The sequence below is a fragment of the Dermochelys coriacea genome, chromosome 11 (assembly GCF_009764565.3).
Source record: "Dermochelys coriacea isolate rDerCor1 chromosome 11, rDerCor1.pri.v4, whole genome shotgun sequence".
In the NCBI taxonomy this organism is placed as follows: domain Eukaryota; kingdom Metazoa; phylum Chordata; order Testudines; family Dermochelyidae; genus Dermochelys; species Dermochelys coriacea.
In genome coordinates, this window is record NC_050078.2 from 34532858 (window position 1) to 34555455 (window position 22598).

The following is a 22598-nucleotide window of genomic DNA, read 5'->3' on the forward strand; positions in this document are numbered from 1 at the left end:
CGTATGGATGATGACATCTAGGTATGCAGCTGCATAACTAGTATGGGGGCGCAGCAGCTTATCCATGAGGCACTGGAATGTGGCTGGGGCCCCATGTAGCCCAAAAGGGAGGACGGTGTACTGGAATAGCCCATCTGGGGTGGAAAATGCAGTCTTTTCTTTAGCTTCTTTGGTCAGAGGAATCTGCCAGTACCCTTTCGTCAGATCCAGTGTAGTCAAGAATCGGGCACTATCCAGTTGGTCAACCAGTTCGTTGATGCGTGATATGGGGTATGCATCAAACTGGGATATTTCATTCAGTCGGCGAAAATCATTACAGAATCTCATGGTACCATAAGGTTTAGGCACTAGAACAATTGGACTGGACCATTGACTGTAAGATTCTTCAATAACCCCTAATTCTAACATTTGCTTTACTTTGGCCTTGATTTCTTCTCTTTTGGCTGCTGGGATTCGGTAGGGTCTCAATGTTACCTTGGCTCCAGGGATTGTGCTGATATGGTGATAGGTCTCAGTCATCTGCCCTGGTTTTGTAGAGAACACATCTCGGTTGCGATTAATCATGTCAGCTGCCTCGATTTTTTGGATCGGCGTCAAGTCGGATGATATCCTTACTTGCTCGTGTAAGTTATCCTCCTGGGGAAAGGTCTCTTGCATGACTAAGCATGCCTCTCGATCGTGCCAAGGTTTTAGAAGATTGATGTGGTAAATTTGCTCCAATTTCCGGCGGCCTGGCTGCCGCAGCTTATAGTTCACCTCTCCCACGACTTCGATTATTTTGTAGGGTCCCTGCCACTGGGCCAACAGTTTACTTGCTGCTGTGGGCACCAGTACCATCACCCGATCCCCTGGTTGGAACCATCGAAGCTTCGCTTGGTGGTTATAATGGGTTTGTTGGGTCTCCTGTGCTCTCTCCAAGTGTTCCCGTACAATGGGCGTAAGTTGGGCTATCCGATCTCTCATCTACAGTACATGCTCAACTATGTTCCTTCCAGGATTTGGCTCCTCTTCCCAGGCTTCTCTGGCTATATCCAATATGCCCTGAGGGTGGCGCCCATATAGTAGTTCTAATGGAGAGAAACCCCTGGAGGCTTGCGGAACCTCCCGGATGGCGAACATGAGATAAGGCAATAGGATATCACAATCTTTCCCATCCCAGCTCACCACTGTCCTGATTATAGCCTTGAGGGTCCTATTGAACCTTTCCACAAGGCCATCTGTTTGCGGGTGATATATAGAGGTCTGTAGGGCTCGTACATGGAGTAATGAACGGAGATCTTTCATCAACTTGGACAAGAAAGGTGTCCCTTGATCAGTCAATATCTCCTTGGGTAGCCCAATCTGGGCAAAGATCTGTACTAGCTCCTTAGCTATTGTCTTGGAAGCTGTGTTGCGCAGGGGAACAGCTTCCAGGTACCGGGTTGCATAGTCCAGTACAACAAGCACATGTTGGCCCCGAGCTGTCTTCCCTAGGGGTCCTACCAGATCCATGGCTATTCGTTCAAAAGGAACCTCTATTATTGGAAGAGGTATCAAAAGAGCCCGCAAGTGCGGGTGAGGGCTATGTAACTAACACTCCGGACAAGAGGTGCAGTATTGCCGGACATCTTCATGTACTCCTGGCCAGAAGAACCTCCGCAGGATCCATGCCTGGGTTTTCTCTACCCCTAGGTGTCCTCTAAACAGGGGACTGTAGGCGAGACTCAATATGGCTTTTTGATGTTTTCGTGGCACCAGAAGTTGTTGTATCTCTTGCTCCTTCATTTGCACCAGGCGGTACAGGAGATTTTCTTCACTATAAAGTAAGGTCTGGGACCCCGGACCTTCCCATCCATGGGTATCTCATCGATCTTGGCCACCTCCTTCCTGGCGTTATCATATCTGGGGTCCTCCGCCTGGTCCTGCCCCAAAGTCTCTCACCCAGGACTAACCTGCCCAAGCTCCCAGGGGCCAGCTTGTGCTTATTCCAACGGCTCGCCGCCGTCATGGCTGGGGGCAGCCTCTGGCTCACCTTCTGTGGTGGAAGTTTCTCTGTTGGCTGCTCATGTCCATCTGCCTCCTAGAGAGGTCTTCTGGCCCTGGGTCAGGATCCGGGTTCCCAAGGCCTTTGCGGCCTTCCTCTCTTTTTTTGTTTTCCGGGTCTTTCGGGGGGCTGAGAACAGATCCCAAGAAATCTCAGCAAACATCGGAGGTTGACATTCTCAGGGTCCCCACCTCCCTCCAGCCTCTCTGGGGGTAGTAAATTATCAAACCCTGGATAGTCCCTCCCAATGACTACAGGATATGGGAGTTTAAGAACTATGCCCACGGTCACCTCAATGGGGTTTCCCTGAATCTCTATCTCCACCTGGATGGTGGGGTAATGGTTCATGGCCCCATGCACTCACGTCATGCTACGCATTTGGCTTGTAGCAGCTGACTACTTTTTACCAGCTTACCTGATATGAGGGTGATAGCACTCCCAGAGTCCTCAAGCGCTGTAGTCTCTGCTCCATTTATCCTCACTGGCCTGGTGTAATTAGGCGGGGCTAATGTGACCCCTGCAAGGTGGATAAGGGAGCATGGGACCTTCCAATCCCCCAAGTTATATTGCATAGGCTCCTTGGTGTTGGGACACTGTGCTGCTATGTGTCTCCACTCCCCACATGCATAACATCTATAATTGCTTTTAATCACTCCCCTATCCTGGGGGTTAGGGGGTTTAGTCCCGGGTTTCCCCCCCACTCAGGCCAATCCCTTCCTTCTGGGCCCCCGCTTCTTCCACCTAGGACTCCCCAGGGGTTTGGCTGCCCAACCTTCCAGGGTTGGGGTCGGGTGCTTGCTTCAAAAGGGGCCTTCCCTGAGTAGTTGGGTCAGTTCCCTGGCTGTCATCCGTCTTTCTACCAGCGTGATCATCTTGTTGTACGTGGATGGATCGTTCTGGCCTATCCATTTGCGGAGATCTGGCGGCAGTTCCTGCATGTAATGGTCTATGACCAGGGTCTCCAAAACCTCCTCCGGCCTGCACACCTTGGGCTGTAACCACTTCTGTGTGTGGTGTATGAGGTCAAATAGCTGGGGCCTCTCTCTATTTCCACTCATGGAACCTCTGGGCCCTTACCGCTGCCGTTACCCCTGCTCATGCTAAGATCTCTGCCTTCAGCCGGAGATAGTCAATGGCGTCCATGGCAGGCAGGTCAAAGTAGGCCTTCTGGGCCTCTCCAGACAAAAAAGGGGCGAGAATGCTGGCCTACTGCTCCTGGGGCCACGCCTCAGAGCAGTCCTTTCGAATGAGAGGAGATATGCCTCTACGTCATCTCCTGACGTCATCTTTGGCAGACAACCAGTGGCCCTCAGGGTTCGCATCCCGTCGGGACCCCTGGGCCTGGGTGGTGAGGATCTTCAGCTGGTCCACCACCTCTCTCAAGAGGGAATGATGTTGGGTCACCTGACTCATCAATAATTGATTGGTTTCCTGGTGTAGCTACATAGACTCCTGTTGTGCCATTACCTGAACCTGGGTTGCTTCCTGCTGGGCTGCCATGGCTTGTACCAGAGCTCTTACCACCTTCTCCATTGTGGTACAAAGCAAATAAACAAACCAAAAAAAAAATCCAAAACTCCAGTGCACTTTTTTTTATTAAAACTCTTCCTTCTGCCACGCTGTGTACGAAATCCCACTTCTGACAAGTTGTGACAAAGCTCTGTCCTTGCCTCCGTGGGTCCCGCGTTTCCTGGCAGATTTCGCTAACCTCAGAGGCTCACTGTGACTCTCCACATAACCCTTCTCTCTCTAGAGACAAAGGTCACAGTCTACTGAGCCATTTTCATCATAAGCCAGCGAGGGAGGTGAGGAGAAGTTATCAGTCTCTTTTGTCTCCCAGTCTCAGTAATTAATCAGGGGGCAAAGGAGGGGAGCCCAGGCCCACCCTCTACTCCGGACTCCAGCCCAGGGATCCTAATAGTATCAGCTATGGTAACTGACCTTTTAGAAACATGACATGTACAATTCCCTGGGCTACTTCCCCCACAGCAGCCCTCACTTCCTCAAGCTCCACTTCACCCTGACCTCAGGGCCTCCTTCCTTGTGCCTGATATGGTGTGTGCCACTCAGTCTCTCCAACAGCACAACTTCCTCCCACAGCTCCTGACATGCACACCCACCTGACTGACTGGGAGGCTTTTAACTAGTTTCAGCCAGCCCCTGATTGGCTTCAGGTGTCCCAATCAACCTAGCCTTCTCCCTGCCTTCTGGAAAGTTCTTAATTGGCCCCAGGTGTCTTAATTGATCTGGAGCAGCTGCCATTTCACTTATCCTGGTACCAAGGATTTGTGTAGCCTGGAGCTAGTATATCTATCTCCCACTACTTTTCTATAGCCATCTGGCCCTGCCCCGTCACACTCTGTTGGTAGGCTAAATCTCATCACATAAAATGGGATGTGCATACACAGAGCATTGATCATGACATCTTAGCAACATATATTGTTTATCCAATCATTTTCCATTTCTTTTCTCTTTCATCTTTTTCACAACTATATTATAGGAAAGAAGCTTGCTGAATTTTAGAGGGTCATGTCAGTGGATTATATATATGAAAAGATCTGTTACACTCTCTTACATGTGCCTATGCAGCCATCGGTCTCAATGTGATACTTGTGCAGCAGTAAATTTGTAAATGGCAGATGATTGTATGATCTCGTAATGCTGCATTGTGTTATAAAAAGGGTGAGACGTTTTCCCTTGTATCCCTCAAACGATACTGTGCTGAGAATGTGTTCACATTTTATATCAGGTAAAGAAGAGTTGTTGTTCTGTCCACATTGTGTTGTAAGTCATCCTGCCAAAATGATCCCCTTCATCTCTTTGAATATTTTAATATATCCCATTTGCCACAGTTCTGGTGGACTGATTTGGTTGAAAGTGAATTCTGCATTATTTTGGAAGAACTTTACAAATGTCCTGTTTCAGTAATCTTAGTTATAGTTAAAATGAAATCCTGATTTCCATGATTATAATATTATCATGTCATTTTTTTAGGTTTCTAAATTTACCTTTCCTGAAGAATAAAAGAAGTGTTTAAAAAGTGTAAAAAAACAATTACCTTTCTTAATGGAGAAAATCCTTTGCAGCATCCCAGAGGATGTCTTATATGTATATGCTTAAAGGCTTTTACATTTTTTTAATATAATTAAATAACATTAGGTCCTTCAAAGCTCAAACATAACATTACTGAGAATCCAAATAGTGTTTTTAACACTATATACATAATATACATACATAGGATCAGAAACTGAGCTGTAGCCACGGAACACTTGGCAAGGCTCAATGGATATGTCTACACTGCAAGTAGACACTCACGGCTGGCCTGTGTGAGCTGACTTGGGCACCTGGGGCTTAGGCTAATGGTCTGTTTAACTGCAGTTTAGACATTTGGGCTTGGGCTCCAGCCTGGGCTCTGGTACTCTCCTTCCTCGCAAGTTCCTAGAGCCCAAGCTCCAGCCAAAGTCCGAATGTCTACATCTCAATTAAGTGGCCTTTTAGCCCGAGCCCTACAAACCCAAATCAGCTGGCATGGGCCAGCCAGGGGTTTTTAATTGCAGTGCAGACATACCCAGTGGCGGTTGAGGAAGAGGTGGTTTTGTTTTAAGCCACTTTGCACTTCACCAGTCTTGGCCTGATCTGATCTACTAGTGCAGTTTAGAGCAGCCTCAAGGCTCCTCTAAGTTGCACCAGTTGCCAGTGGCTGTTACAGCAGCCAGGGATCTCGGACATAGGGCCATATCAGATAAGCCCCTTCGATAGCCATGCCCCCTGCCCTATCTTCACAAAGCATAGGAGCTGCAATAGTGAGTCTCATAAGGACCCTATATGGTCCTTTTGTAACCAGTTATGCTACCTTTAGTACTACTTTATTCTGGGGGAGTGGTACAGAGCTGCCTTAATGCAGCCCAGGGTCTGGCCCATTGCGTGCTATAAAACAGTTAATGTTTAGAGCAAAAAAAAAAATCCTTCCTTAAAGGTAAACTTGCAGTATTCATGGAAGATACCATTTTGCTGTTGTCTGTCATAATATGAATACTTCATTCCAAAGCTGATTAACTGGAAGTTGCTAAGAGCAATTACTGTAACTGAAAAATAAAACTGTTAAAGTAATGGAGTAGAATGGATTTGGGTGACTTAATTTAGAAACCATTTACTTCTGGCTGAAGTTTTCTTACTATTCAATGGTAAAGATGGGAAGCTAAATTCCACCCAATGGCATGCAAGCCATTTGAGTCAATGGAATTACTTCAGGGATGAATTTAGCCAAGTTGTGTTTATTTAAAACTTGGTAATATGTAGCCTATTGCAGTATGTTTAGAAAACGTTTTGAGGGAATATTCCTGTATTTTCAGGCAGAAGAACTGCATGAACTAATAGTAGTTTCCAAATGCCATGAATAACTTAAATTATTCTGTGGCTTTAGAATTCAGGAACGAGCTAGGAAATGATAACTTCACGATTTGTCAGCTGTATATGTTCTCTTTAATTCTGAGTAGGGCTGTCAATCAATTAAAATTTAATTGCTATTAATTGCATGATTAAAAAAAATTAGTCGTGATTAATTGCACAGTTAAACAATAATGGAATACCATGTATTTAAATATTTTTGGATGTTTTCTACATTTTCAAATATATTGATTTCATTTATAACTCTGAATAGAAAGTGTACAGTGCTCATTTTATATTTATTTTTATTACAACCTAATACAAGTAGTGTAATGCAATCTCTTTATAATAAAAGTTGAACTTATAAACGAAAAATTATGCACAAAAAAAACTGCATTCAAAAATAAAACAATGTAAAACTTTAGAACCTACAAGTCCACTCAGTCCTACTTCAGCCAATCACTCAGACAAACAAGTTTGGTTACAATTTGCAGGAGATAATGTTGCCCACGTCTTGTTTACAATGTCACCTGAAAGTGAGAACAGGCTTTCGCATGGCACTTTTGTAGCTGGCATTGCAAGATATTTACGTGCCAGATGTCCTAATGATTCATATGTTCCTTCATGTTTCAACCACCATTCCAGAAGTCATGTGTCCATGCTGATGACGGGTTCTGCTTGATAATGATCCAAATCAGAGCGGACCAATGCATATTCATTTTCATCATCTGAATCAGATGCCACCAGCAGAAGGTTGATTTTCTTTTTTGGTGGTTTGGGTTCAGTAGTTTCCGCATCGGAGTGTTGCTCTTTTAAGACATCTGAAAACATTTTCTACACCTTGTCCATCTCGGATTTTGGAAGGCACTTCAGATTCTTAAACCTTCGGTTGAGTGCTATATCTATCCTTAGAAATCTCACATTGGTACCTTCTTTGAGTTTTGTCAAATCTGCTGTGAAAGTGTTCTTAAAACGAATATGTGCTGGGTCATCATCCAAGACTGCTATAACATGAAATACATGGCAGAATGTGTGTAATACAGAACAGGAGACATACAATTCTCCCCCAAGGAGTTCAGTCACAAATTTAATTAACGCATTTTTTTTAACGAGCATCATCAGCATGGCAGCATGTCCTCTGGAATGGTGGCCGAAGCGTGAAGGAACATATGAATCTTTAGTGCATCAGCTATAAAAGTGTCCTGCAAATGCCTGTTCTCACTTTCAGGTGACATTGTAAATAAGAAGCAGTCAGCAATATCTCCCATAAATGTAGACAAACTTGTTTGTCTTAGCAACTGGCTGAATGAGAGGTAGGACTAAGTGGACTTGTAGGCTCTAAAGTTTTACATTGTTTTGTTTTTGAGTGCAGTTATGTAACAAAAAAAAAATCTACATTTGTAAGTTACATGTTCATGATAAAGAGATTGCACTACAGTACTTGTATGAGGTGAACTGAAAAATACTGTTTCTTTTGTTTATCATTTTTACAATGCAAATATTTGAAATAAAAATAATATAAAGTGAGCAGTGTACACTTTGTATTCTGTGTTGTAATAGAAATCATAATATTTGAAAATGTAGAAAAACATCCAAAAATATTTTAAAAATTTCAATTGGTATTTTATTGTTTAACAGTGCTATTAATCGCGATTAATTTTTTTAATTGCAGTTAATTTTTTTGAGTTAATGGCATGAATTAACTGTGATTAATCGACAGCCCTAATTCTGAGAAATGACATTTTGTCCATGTGTCATTGTTCCTAACTCAGTATCCATCTTTATGTTAATCTAACAGTAGTTGTTTCATAACTGTCCTGCTGTGCACTGCTATAAAATAACTAAAATATGTGTATTATAATATATAGAATACTCCAGTATATTGTCAATTAATTTTTTAAAATTACTGATAGGGCATTGTAAGTCTTGCTGTCTTGAAAGGTCTATAGGAACTAAACAAATCCAGATACATGATTGTTTTGTTTGGTATCAAAACACATTTTTACTGTCATAATACTGGCATGTTTTCAAGGCATGCTGTTTTCTGGGCTGTTCAAATGGAACAATGCAGTGAGCATGCAAATTCTTGAAAAGAAACACAAAAATTATTTAAGCAAGAAATATTTTTAATTTAATACAGCCTGCAATTTGTAAATTTTATATAAAAAAGCTATTTAAGTGCCACAGAGGTATTTAGTGTTTTGCTGCTTTTGAATTGTTTATGATCTTTCTGGTAATTTTCCCTTGGATCACATTTTGATGCTTCTTCTGGATAACAATATTGCTTGTTGAGAAGTGGTCATGCAAATAAAATTTCATTACCTGGATATATCACATTTGCTGTTTGCTAATGTGAACTGGGTTGCATAATATCGGTCTCCTTTAGCAGACCAGATATAAAAACAAAATCCATAATGGCACTCTAGTTTTTATAGTAACGCAAGTGAAGAGGTGAAAGATGTGGCTTGCTCTGTTTGGATGATGCAGGATTGCTTTAAGCAGTAAGCTTACTGTTTTCAGATAGCATTAGCAGCATCAGTGATATAGCTGTATCAGTCTCCTTGAATACCGGATGCCTTTGATCTCACAGGGGAAACTATATTTAAGATCTGATTTCTTGATGGGAATGACTTCAGCAGTTATTGATGGACAGATCGGCTGTTGATGCTTTCTTCACTAGCCTACAAGATGCTGAGAGAGAGAGATGGCTATGCATTTATAAGATAGGGAATGCAATCTTTGGGGGTTTCTGGAAATAGAAAGGTCATGCAGCTTGGAACCGGTGAGCCATTCCAATCTCTCAGTCATCAGGTATGACCTCATGATTTATACACTACTAATTTCTAGCATAGTGTTTGTTTTTCAGTGGTAGGCTATATTAGTTTGTGTTACTGTTTATTGTTGGATTTGATACAGGATTTAGAGGATAGACTATTTACCTAATACATAAGCAAACCAAATAATTTTTGAAAATTTAACATGCAGTTAATTGCCAGTGGACTAGCATAAGAGTACTGATTATATTTTAAATATGATTTTTTTCCAGTTCAAACATGGTAAAAGAGGTTATAGCTTTTGATATAACGTAAAATAAAGAACAAGAGGATGGTACTGCATTTTATGTTGCATTATCTTTCCACAGCACCTTTACACCGAATTGTTAACTAATATTGTACATCACTCTTACGAAGGCACATTGTAAATGAGTTGTTTTACCCACCATGGCGGTTATTTAAAACAGTTTATCACATTTTGTAATGGGTCTGAGTTATTCTGCAAGAAGAGATCTTCGCTTTATGTTGCACTAACAGGTTTTTGCTCTATGTCTGGTCAGTTTTAAGAATAGAAGCTCATTGAAAATGAAAGCAAAAGTTGGCAAGCTACCTCTCTCTTTTAATTATTAGCGTTGGTGAGTAATAATTATACTAATGGCCTGAAAAACAGAGGTGATCAATAATTTAAATATTTAGAATTTTCCCAAAAAGTAATTAAAATGTACTTTAATATGCTTTAGCATTTTATTTTTTAATCATTATCAACCTTATTGAAAGGGTGCTAATAATGGGCTTATTAATATACTGTGGAGCCAGATAATAAAGCCTAACTATATGAATGAAAGCAACTGGGATGGTACTTTATGTAAGGTTTTTAATGCAGCAATAATAGCCTAATTTTATGTGCTAGACACAAAATGAAATTGAAAATACTGTAATCAGCTTAGCTGTGTTCCTTACAAATGGTGGATAAGAGTCGTGGAAAGGAATTCAATTTTGGGCATCCTGTATACAGTTTAAGGAGATTATATTTGAAATTATGAGAGATGTTTATTTTTACAAATTATATTTAGCCCCATTTTAGCAGATTCTAGCTTTTTTCCCCCAGAAGATTTCCTGGAAACATATTTGGTTATATGTTTTAAAAGCTACACTCAAGGTTGAAGGTAATGTGAAATGCTTCCTGTTACCTGCTTTACCCTTGGCATATGACAATTTTCACATATAATTGGAGCCCAATTTGGCAGAAATAGTAGGTATTTCCTGACCTCAAAGCACGGATTAAATGATCAAGGATTTAAAATGTTGTTTTATGTTTCAAAAATGTAAATATATAAAACGCATAAGGCATTTTCATTATTCTTTTGGTCTGGATTTTGCAATTAAAAGCATATTCCAATTTCCCCATAGTTTAATGACAGTCAATTGGAAATATGTGCTGCAGAACACAGAAGAGGTCTAAAACTCCAGCACGTGCAGGGAATTGATTCAGTTAAAGTGGCTGTCACATCATTTTTAATTAAAAACATATTTTTAAACAATATTCTACTTACTGATATAGACTATAATTTATAGGTTTCCCAGTCTACTTATCCAGCTTATGTTCTTATTAATAATAGGGAAGATTGCCATCCTCTTAAGCTTGAGTAGTTTTGGAATGATTAAACTATACCTTCAGTTGCTACAAGACTTGTTTAATCTGTTAGAATTTATTTTCAGTATTTTAATGTATTAGTCACAATGAGTACATTCTGTTTCTTGGCATTGCTGTGAAATTCCTGAAAGTATTGGTTTCATGGTATTTTGGTGCTTTTCAATGTTTTCAAGACCTTCTCAAAGGGACCAAATCAGCCAAGCTTCTTTTATACAACTGTAACTTAAAACGTTGATATACCTATAATTTTGGACCTGCTCCTATGATCCTCCTTGCTCAGGTAAAACTCTTTCACCTTGATGGGAGTTTTGCCTGAGTAAGAACTGCAGGGTCATGCCCTTTCATAGAACTGGATCCCATTTCATCAGAAAAAGAAAACATTTCTATTAGTTCTTCAGGGCAGAGACTGTCTCCTTACTATGTGTTTGTACAGCACCTAGCACAATGGCGCCTACTCTTGGCTGGAGCTCTAGGTACTATGGTTGTAAAAGTAATAATAAAATATTAAAAAATATAGGACATGAATTTAAGGGGTATACTGCATCCAACTGAATCTGCAAGGGGTAATAAAGTGGCAGATTGTAATTACTTGAGCTAGAATTTGTGTAGGACACTAAGATTGACATGCTACCTCTTTTAAAAAGTGCCATGGAGTTATTAATGATCATAGGTGCTCAAGATTGTGGTTTTAGCTCTCATTCAAAGACAATCCAGCAGTTTAGGTGCTAAGAAGGTGCTTTCTTGGAGGATCAGAAGGCAACAAGCCATAGAAGTACATTTAGGAAGAGCAGTTCATTTTTGGGACGACATACAGCAGCAAGATGTGTATATATAGGCTTGAGATTTGGGATCTCTACAATGTGATTTGAATAGTTAAACATAGAGGAGCCACATTTGCTTGAAAAGATAAAGGGTGAAAATCTGCTGTCAAATATACCAGTGTAACTTTGGCTTAGTTGAAGTTAATGGAGTTACATTTATGTAACCAAGAGCAGAATTTGGGTCATCGTTTATAATGGCCATACTTTTTTTAAACAATGAGCTTGTTCCAAACATCAATAACTAAAGAATGCTATCCTAAGGAGAAAAGAGCACTTGCCAATATGACTTCCACTAGGCACACGACTGCAACTGCAAGCCATGCATGCATTTTATTAATCATTATGATTTTTCTGTCTATTAATATTTTGCTTATAACACTCTAACTCATAGGAGTGCTAGTCATTGACCAAGACCCCATTGTGCTAGATGCTGTACAAACAGAGCAAAAAGACAGTCCCTGCTCCAGAGGGTTTACAATTCTGAGTTCTATAGAGCCCCCGGTTCCCCTTCCCCCATATATTTTTTTTTTTTTAAGGGAATGGTCTTGTAGAAATTATCTTGGCTTTTTGGACTGAACAAGTCCCAGAAGATAAATGAATGCTTGGAAATGCTCTATGGCCATAGAAGGGTAGAATGTTTGCAGAACAGTTTGAGGGAGAGAGTGGTCTCTTCCTTTATCTACTAACTTCTCATCCCTCCACAACTTCCTATGTTGAATCTGCTTGCTTCTCCTTTCAGCCCCTGCAAGATCTGCACAGCCTATAAGAGTGAGCATTCTGGTGCAGAGACAACCAGTTCCCAAATCTTACCTGGAAGTAAAGGCAGTGTGATGAACTATCTATTCCAGTCTGCTGTGGCTACTGGAAGGGGTTCCCTAACTGGAGGTTTGCTGCGGGTTGCTTTCCTTTTCTCTTTCTCAGCAAGAAAGAGCACACATCCTTAAACACATTCTGCATAGTTTTCACCCATACCTGTTTACATAACTTGAAGATAGGCATTTTAAGGTTGGCTTCTTTGTCACTGATAAAGGAGTCAATATGGTCAAACACTTAATTGACACATGGGGCAAATGCTCACAGGAATAGCTATCATGTGGAATGGGCAGATTGTATGAGACGAGCATGGTATTATTACAGCTCACCATTTACTTACACACTCTCTCTCTCTCTCTCTCGGCTGCCATTTTTCACTTAATTGCAGCAGTTTCTTACCCTCTGAGAGCCATGCTCCTTAGTGCAGATTTTTGGTAATGGTGGGACATTGCCAAGGTGAAAGGGAACTCCTGGCTGAGTTCTGCAAACCGCAAAACTTGAAACTAGAAGGCATAAGCTCCTTTAGGACTGAATTGGAGGCACGCAAGCCCCTCCTGGGCCTGACCCACCCCATTGGGCTCTCATCCTGTTGAATGGGGTATTCACCCTCTACTCAATCATCAGAGCAACTGCTTGGCCCCTGACTTCTCCTGCTGTTCAGCTCTGTATTCTTCCCCTTGCAAACTTGCTGACTAGGGAGTCTCAATCTCTCGCTTGATCAGCTTCCTCTCTCCTGCAGGCCACCTGTCTTCACCACTTCCCCCAGGAGATGCTTGTCCCATCCCCTTGTCCAGATCAGCTTACCATAAACTGTACTGAGCTGGACCAGCAATTTTACCTGTCTTCATAATGGACTCCATCAGCACCTTTATCTACTGCACAGATTCCTGTTCTGTCCTTCAGGAGGTGAAACACTCTCCACTAACTCCTGAATCCTCTCAACTCTAGCAAATGTAGGTATCAGTATCTTCACACCATCCATGTGAGAGGTAGTCCTGTGTGGGGAGACATCAATGCAGAATTCACTCAGCTCTCCTGCTGTGGGTGGGATGTTCCACTCCTCTGAGTTGGGTCAGCTCCATGGATGGTGCCCCAGGGAGAATTAGTACCATGGCAGTATCCACCTTTCATCTTATGGTAACCAGGACCACTCAGAAAGGCCATCAGACACTATTGCAACAGAATACTGCACCTGTGAATGTTTCCTGTGCAAGCAGCTGGTTATGTTTAGCTCAGTGTAACAGGCATACCACAACAAACACTATAGCAGGCTGTGAAGTCCTCACTGGAGAGCCAAATCCAGTGTAGTATGGAGCATCTGTTGAATACCTCTAAATTCCATGGACAGGTATGCCTCACCAATCACTTGAGCACAAGGAGGCTCTACGTCATATGAATGGGAGAAAGATACCCTTGTAGTTAAGGAAGAAGAGGAAGAGGACTTGGGTTCTACACATTTCAGTTGTGCCACAGATTTGCTGTATGACCTGTTTGGAGGCTAACCTTAAATTTGTTAAAGCACTTTGAGTTGCTGGGAGGGATGGAAGATGCTAAAGGAAAATACTGTATTGATATATCACTGTACTATGAGTACCCATATGTGGTATACACATGCTGAAATTAGCAATGTTCATATTGCTGGACATAGGCACTTGATTGTGTTATTATGCCACTATGTTTGGCTCTTGCTGGAAGTACTACTGAGAGTGGTAGGCCTCTTTTGACTGCAGCACACACAATCTCGGTGACACTGCAGCATCACTGATCTGAATAATTTCTGCAGTGCATATTCTCCAGCCTTCTATGCCTTAACTGTTGTAGCCGGCAAGATAGGTTACTGAATATGTCCTAGATCCCTGCTGAGGCTGCTGCTATTGTGCATGTTCTGGGTATAAGTCAGCACATTCAGTCTGTATCTGCCTCTGACGGAACAGATTATCTCTTTCCCTGGCACTGGAACCTCACTTTAAATGTGCGGGCTGCATCTGTATACTAAACTACTGTGCTGAGGAATGTCAGCACTATCTGTGTTCTAAAATATGGGATATCATGTGGGAGAAGAGGAGGAGGGGAGACAGCATAGGCAGTAGGATAGTCCAGTGAGTCATCACAAGAGCCTAGCAGCGATGTGAGATTCACTCATGACTAGTAGCATTAAAATTCTTTCCAAGAGAGGGGCTAGAGCTGATTGAAAAATGGAAGAAAAACAGTGAAAATTCCCCTCCCCCCACACATTTCAACCAGTGGTAGAGAGTTCCCTGTCTAATTTTCCCTCCAGGATGATGTGAAATGAGACCCATTTTGAATTATATATGGATGAAGACTTAAAATACTCGGCCTGTAAGTCTATCTTGTATATGAGCCTCTAAGCTACCAGTTAAACTCTTCACCTAATCAACTGACATCAGGTAAAGTGTAAGGCAAGTTACAACATACAAGCAAACCCCTGCACCAGCCTGGGCAGCACTAATACCATCACTAGGGCTCCATACAAGGGTAGGGTTCCACTTGCAAGACTGGGTCCTAAGGATGGAGTTTCACTGGTAGGAATGGCTTAATTGCATTAACATATATTCTGAAAAGTATTGATTCCAGTCTGTTCCTTTAGCTTGTGTGTGTTGTTAATGGCTTTTTGTATGTCTCTGCATAAAAATCTTCAATAAACTGAATATAAATTAATAAATTCCTTAGCATTGGGCTGTGAGGAGAGAGAGGGATGAGGAGAAAGAATGTGAGAAACTGTGGCTCAGTTTTGTAGCAGAGAAGTCTTTTTTATGTACACATTAATCTATACAGTGAGGAGATCAATGGGGAAAAGTTTTTCAAAAAATGTCTAAAGTTTTACAAGCCTCCAAATCTCACTAGCTGTACCCAAGCCTACTTTACATTTTCATTCAGTGCAGTCAGCTGAATGTTGTTGGATCTGCTGCATTTGCTGTGTCATTTGGGACCTTTCATGATATTCTGTGGGATTTGCTGACATTTCTCTAGCAATAAATAGATAATTTATGCTGTGTGTATTGGAATCATAAGGTGTGAATTTTCATAATTTTCATGAATTTTCTACACATTTTGTTCAGTCCTTCCTACTAAATTGGCTAAGCTTTAAAAATGAAAGTTTATGAGTCATTAGTCCTTTATGTAGACTGGGGTCCTTGGAATTTATATTCTGTAAAAAATGCTTTGAAATGATGATTTAATTTAAAAAACAGCTACTCAACCTCACACAAGCTATTTTTCATAATTTTTCTACTACAGAAATTTACTAGGCAATACTACTGTTTATAATTTTTCTGTGCATTTAAGAACCCTCATTTTCAATGGTTACTATAACATGCTTTCCATACTTAATCTTCTGATCTGAATTTTCTTCACAGAGAAATTTTTTAAACCTTAAATTTATTTTCATTAACAAAAATGCAAGAATCATTACCTTTTTCAGATTTAATATACTTAGTTGGCCAGACTCTAAGCTCCGCATATGAGTTAGCCAATAATATGAACTGTTTGAAGTGTTGTTGTTACAATGTTGATCCCAGGAGATGAGAGAGACAAGGTAGGTGAGATATTTATTTTTACTGGGCCACGTCCTGTTGGTGGAAGGTACAAGTTTTTGAGCTTCACAGATCTCTTCTCCAGAACACTCTTCTTCCTGCCCAGAGCTGAAGAAGAACTCTGTGTAGCTCAAAATGTTGTACCTTCCACCAGCAGAAGTTGGTGTAATAAAAATATTATCTCACCTATCTTTTGTGTCTCATAATAGGAGCTGTACTTTTCTAGGCCTTGATATTCAGAGGAAGGATATTTCCAGTGGTTAGGGCCCTATTCTGAAACTTGGGGTCAATTTCTTGCTCTGTCACGGACTTCCTGTGTGACTTTTGGTAAATCATTTAGCTTCTTTGTACCTCAGTTCCTCATCTTAAAATGGGGATAATAGCACTTCCCTCTTAATACATTGAAGATTCTGAGGTGCTCAAATACCAAATTTGAGTGGTAATGGAGCCATATAACTACCCAAGATTGACATATTCAAGTCCCCGCACTGCCTGATTTGAAGCAGGGAACATTGGGCTATCGAGTCAGCCTGTCTTTTTCTCTCTGGTCCCATGAATATTTAATCATTTATACAAAGTGGAACAGCTCCAACAGGAGAGACCAACTCAATAGCCCAATGGTAGAACACTTGCCTGGGATGTGGGATACTCAGGTGAGTGACCTAATCCCCAGACGATTAGCTATTCATGGGTGCGTGATTGCTGTTCTCATTTTTTTTTTTTGCAAAAATAATTCTAAAGATCTTGGTTTCATTCCCCTGTGGAATGAAAACAAATTCTGAAACCTTGGAACTGTTTTCTGGCCAAGTGCTTTACCTAATTGAGGTCTTCTAAAGTAAACTTCTGTTTAAAAAGGGGTTTCCTATCTGGAAGGAACAAGTCAGAAAAAATAGGAATGATTGTAGACAGCAAATGAAATAGGCAGTTAACTCGCAATGCAATGCAATAATTAGAAAATGTTACCCTGAGAGGTAAAAAAAGAGCGTTGGGGAGATTATTAACTTTCATATGGTTGCCTCTGGAATATTGCATACAGTTTTGGAAGGTATAGAAAATCTGCAAAAAATACACAGTAGGGAAAACTGAATTGTTCATCTAGGTTGCCTAACTATTCCTCACATCTTTTGCCTTAAGGACTCTGAGAAGAATCTAGACTATGGTTATTGATACTTTTTATTAACGTTTTCTTTTGTGGCTCTGATTTCTTCCAGTCTGTCTTCCACCTCACCAGAAATACATCTCTCTGGCAGTTGACCCATTAAGCTCCTCTGCAAAAGCTCTAACAGAGAATTAATTTGCCTTTTTAGCAATGTCTACATCATCTTCTGAAAATAGTTAACCCTGTAATCTCTTAGAGGCTTTTTTGTTTCCCTCACTGACCTTTTTTATGTTCACAAAAATCTCCAGTCACTAATCACTAGTTTAATCTTCCTTTCATTTTTCTGTTTTTGACTTACTGTATTATACACTTTTATGGGTCTCTTCTGTAATCAAATTGAAAATGTAACAACATCTAGCACAGATTTGGAGAGGAGGTCAGATCACTTCATTCAAAGCTCTCCAGTTTTTTAATTCTTCTGTAGTGAATTTGCTGTTCCAGCTCAATTAAAAATAATGGATGAGAAATGAATAAAGTTAAGAGTAATCATGAACTGTAAAACTGCCAAATGAATAACAGTATCTGGTGGGGTAACTGTGGACAGGGCTAGAAATGGGATCTTTATACTATTGAAAAAAAGAAGAGTTCTTAGTTTTCATAGAAGTATAGCACTTGCTACTTGCTTCTTGCCTAGTGGGTGAAAGCTGAATGGATTCTGGTGGGGTAGTTGACTGTTTCACTGCCTATTTAGGGTGAAATCTGAGACTGTAGGGGTGAAGGGGCAAGCCACCTGCTTGCCTTATGAAAGTGAGACCAGTTGCTGAAGGGAGGAGAGGGGATGCACCTTCATTTTATTTCTCTCCTCTTCTGTCCCCTAAGAAAACGGTGCCACTTCAATTAGGAAGTATGATTGTGTTGGACTATTAGAGAGGGCAGGGTTTTAGGGGTCATGTTGGAAGAGATGGTTCTGAGAGAGTCTTTAGACACACTTTTTCAAACCTTATAAAAGGTTTGGGGTGACTTCTGTTTGAAGGATGGGCAAAGGTTCAAACTGTTTTTTTTTATTTTCACTGAACTGGTTTCCTGTTCCTACTTCTAGTTATTTTCTGAGTTTGCTCAGGTTTGAGTTGTGCCCATTCTTGTGTTCCCTATAGAGACTCATTATATGCAACTTTTAACTTCGGGTTTTCCCCCCACCTTTTGGTCAGCAGCAACTTTAAAGCATATGTAGTGCCAAATCCTTGGCTGCTTCCACCCTTTGGAACCTCATTGGCTTCAGTGAGGTTGCACGGGGTGTAAGATAGGGCAAATTTGATCTCTTCTTTTTGGGAGCTCTTATTGGGGTGTGTATGTGTGTGTGAAAATGACATTGTGCTGTTCACACCAGTGGTTAGGTCAGTGTAACTTATGTTGCTTATTCACACCCTGAGCGGCATAAGTCATACCGACATAAGTGGTAGAGTAGACATAACCTGAGAACCATAGGGCTGCATTTCAACCTGCCCCTAGCATTCTGATCTTGGTTTGGATCCAAACCAGACTGGCCTATTTTCTGATTTGTCACTTAAGATGGCAAAAGTCTCATGATATTATCTGATTTCTTGAGACTACCACCATTCAGAGCCAAACTCTTGCAAGAATAACTGGGAGATCTCGGCACCCTTGAATCCACATGCGAATAGCTACATTGATTTAGCCATGAACCCAAGACCTAACTAATCTGTATTGGAATGCTACCCTGTTCAACCCTAGAAACAAGTGTTCACCAAAATTAAAAACCCCCAACACTCCCTCCCCCAGGTATGTGCACATTGTGGACTGATTTGTTCTCCATAAGAGTCATGTCTGGCCTCTTACGTTTATCTGCTGCACTATGGCATTGCTAAATGTCTGTGCCTCTCACTCCAATGTGTGCACGTCAGTGACTCTAATAACATCTCTGATTATCAATGTGACAGAGAAGGGGATGTACTCAGCTGGCATCTTTTCTCGGAAGAGAAGTTAAATCCTAAAGCTTTCATTTTGGTAGAGAAAATCTTTGACCCCCATGTGGAGCACTATAATATAGCCTCAGTTGGGAACCAAAAGCTCTGTCATGCTGCCCCATATAGCTGTGGTTCAAAATCCATCAGCCGACCTATCCCAAAACTATAGTTAGAGCTATTGTTTTCAATTTTGTGCTTTAAAACAAGCCAAAAAAGAGAGTTTAAACTGTTATACAGAAGCAACATAACAAGTAAGGTTTGCAAGGCCAAGAGAATTAGTGGGCTTAAAATAACAAAAAGAAAAGGAGTACCCGTGGCACCTTAGAGACTAACAAATTTATTAGAGCATAAGCTTTCGTGAGCTACAGCTCACTTCATCGGATGCATTTGGTGGAAAAAACAGAGGAGAGATTTATATACACACACACAGAGAACATGAAACAATGGGTTTATCATACACACTGTAAGGAGAGTGATCACTTAAGATAAGCCATCACCAGCAGCAGGGGGGGGAAAGGAGGAAAACCTTTCATGGTGACAAGCAAGGTAGGCTAATTCCAGCAGTTAACAAGAATATCAGAGGAACAGTGGGGGGGGGGGGAGGGAGAAATACCATGGGGAAATAGTTTTACTTTGTGTAATGACTCATCCATTCCCAGTCTCTATTCAAGCCTAAGTTAATTGTATCCAGTTTGCAAATTAATTCCAATTCAGCAGTCTCTCGTTGGAGTCTGTTTTTGAAGCTTTTTTGTTGAAGGATAGCCACTCTTAGGTCTGTGATCGAGTGACCAGAGAGATTGAAGTGTTCTCCAACTGGTTTTTGAATGTTATAATTCTTGACGTCTGATTTGTGTCCATTCATTCTTTTACGTAGAGACTGTCCAGTTTGGCCAATGTACATGGCAGAGGGGCATTGCTGGCACATGATGGCATATATCACATTGGTAGATGCGCAGGTGAACGAGCCTCTGATAGTGTGGCTGATGTGATTAGGCCCTATGATGGTATCCCCTGAATAGATATGTGGACAGAGTTGGCAACGGGCTTTGTTGCAAGGATAGGTTCCTGGGTTAGTGGTTCTTTTGTGTGGTGTGTGGTTGCTGGTGAGTATTTGCTTCAGATTGGGGGGCTGTCTGTAAGCAAGGACTGGTCTGTCTCCCAAGATCTGTGAGAGTGATGGGTCGTCCTTCAGGATAGGTTGTAGATCCCTGATGATGCGTTGGAGAGGTTTTAGTTGGGGGCTGAAGGTGATGGCTAGTGGCGTTCTGTTGTTTTCTTTGTTGGGCCTGTCCTGTAGTAGGTGACTTCTGGGTACTCTTCTGGCTCTGTCAATCTGTTTCTTCACTTCAGCAGGTGGGTATTGTAGTTGTAGGAATGCATGATAGAGATCTTGTAGGTGTTTGTCTCTGTCTGAGGGGTTGGAGCAAATGCGGTTATATCGTAGCGCTTGGCTGTAGACAATGGATCGAGTGGTATGATCTGGATGAAAGCTAGAGGCATGTAGGTAGGAATAGCGGTCAGTAGGTTTCCGATATAGGGTGGTGTTTATGTGACCATCGCTTATTAGCACCGTAGTGTCCAGGAAGTGGATCTCTTGTGTGGACTGGTCCAGGCTGAGGTTGATGGTGGGATGGAAATTGTTGAAATCATGGTGGAATTCCTCAAGAGCTTCTTTTCCATGGGTCCAGATGATGAAGATGTCATCAATGTAGCGCAAATAGAGTAGGGGCATTAGGGGACGAGAGCTGAGGAAGCGTTGTTCTAAGTCAGCCATAAAAATGTTGGCATACTGTGGGGCCATGCGGGTACCCATCGCAGTGCCGCTGATTTGAAGGTATACATTGTCCCCAAATGTGAAATAGTTATGGGTCAGGACAAAGTCACAAAGTTCAGCCACCAGGTTAGCCGTGACAGTATCGGGGATACTGTTCCTGTACTTTGCTTCTCTACAAAAGAAAAAGGACACTAAGCTATCTAAACTACTACATGCCACAAGGGGCCACAACAATGGTTCCCGTAACCCACTCAGCAATATTGTTAATCTATCCAACTATACTCTTAGCCCAGCAGAAGAATCTGTCCTATCTCGGGGCCTCTCCTTTTGCCCTTCCACCCCCACGAACATGATACAGTTCTCTGGTGACCTAGAATCCTATTTTCGGTGTCTCAGACTCAAGGAATATTTCCAACACACCTCTGACCAACATATTAACCCACAGAGACCTTTCTGTCAACACTACAAAAAGAAGGATTCTGGGTGGACTCCTCCTGAAGGTCGAAACAGCAGCCTGGATTTCTACATAGACTGCTTCCGCCGACGTGCACGAGCTGAAATTGTGGAAAAGCAGCATCGCTTACCCCATAACCTCAGCCATGCAGAACACAGGGCCATCCACAGCCTCAGAAACAACTCTGACATCATAATCAAAAAGGCTGACAAAGGAGGTGCTGTCATCATCATGAATAGGTCGGAGTATGAACAAGAGGCTACTAGGCAGCTCTCCAACACCACTTTCTACAAGCCATTACCCTCTGATCCCACTGAGAGTTACCAAAAGAAACTACAGCATTTGCTCAAGAAACTCCCTGAAAAAGCACAAGAACAAATCCGCACAGACACACCCCTGGAGCCCCGACCTGGGGTATTCTATCTGCTACCCAAGATCCATAAACATGGAAATCCTGGACGCCCCATCATCTCAGGCATTGGCACCCTGACAGCAGGATTGTCTGGCTATGTAGACTCCCTCCTAAGGCCCTTCGTTACCATCACTCCCAGCTATCTTCGAGACACCACTGACTTCCTGAGGAAACTACAGTCCATTGGTGATCTTCCTAAAAACACCATCCTAGCCACTATGGATGTAGAAGCCCTCTACACCAACATTCCACACAAAGATGGACTACAAGCCGTCAGGAACAGTATCCCCGATACTGTCACGGCTAACCTGGTGGCTGAACTTTGTGACTTTGTCCTGACCCATAACTATTTCACATTTGGGGACAATGTATACCTTCAAATCAGCGGCACTGCGATGGGTACCCGCATGGCCCCACAGTATGCCAACATTTTTATGGCTGACTTAGAACAACGCTTCCTCAGCTCTCGTCCCCTAATGCCCCTACTCTATTTGCGCTACATTGATGACATCTTCATCATCTGGACCCATGGAAAAGAAGCTCTTGAGGAATTCCACCATGATTTCAACAATTTCCATCCCACCATCAACCTCAGCCTGGACCAGTCCACACAAGAGATCCACTTCCTGGACACTACGGTGCTAATAAGCGATGGTCACATAAACACCACCCTATATCGGAAACCTACTGACCGCTATTCCTACCTACATGCCTCTAGCTTTCATCCAGATCATACCACTCGATCCATTGTCTACAGCCAAGCGCTACGATATAACCGCATTTGCTCCAACCCCTCAGACAGAGACAAACACCTACAAGATCTCTATCATGCATTTCTACAACTACAAT

At 41.8% G+C, this 22598-nt stretch overlaps 1 protein-coding gene across 4 annotated transcripts in view; it reads left to right on the forward strand.

Annotated features, from left to right (window-relative positions):
- SLC4A10 (solute carrier family 4 member 10) overlaps positions 1 to 22598 on the forward strand; it is a 282938-nt gene that overhangs the window by 63401 nt on the left and 196939 nt on the right. The window contains exon 1 of one of the 4 annotated variants that reach the window (XM_043505194.1): positions 8442 to 9220. The exons of 1 other annotated variant lie outside the window; for it this stretch is intronic. In XM_043505194.1, the coding sequence (XP_043361129.1) occupies positions 9140 to 9220 (81 nt within the window). In that variant the 5' untranslated portion in view covers positions 8442 to 9139. Of the gene's footprint in view, positions 1 to 8441; positions 9221 to 22598 lie in introns of those variants that run through there. 2 more of the 4 variants (XM_043505195.1, XM_038421005.2) reach the window with 2 other exon arrangements.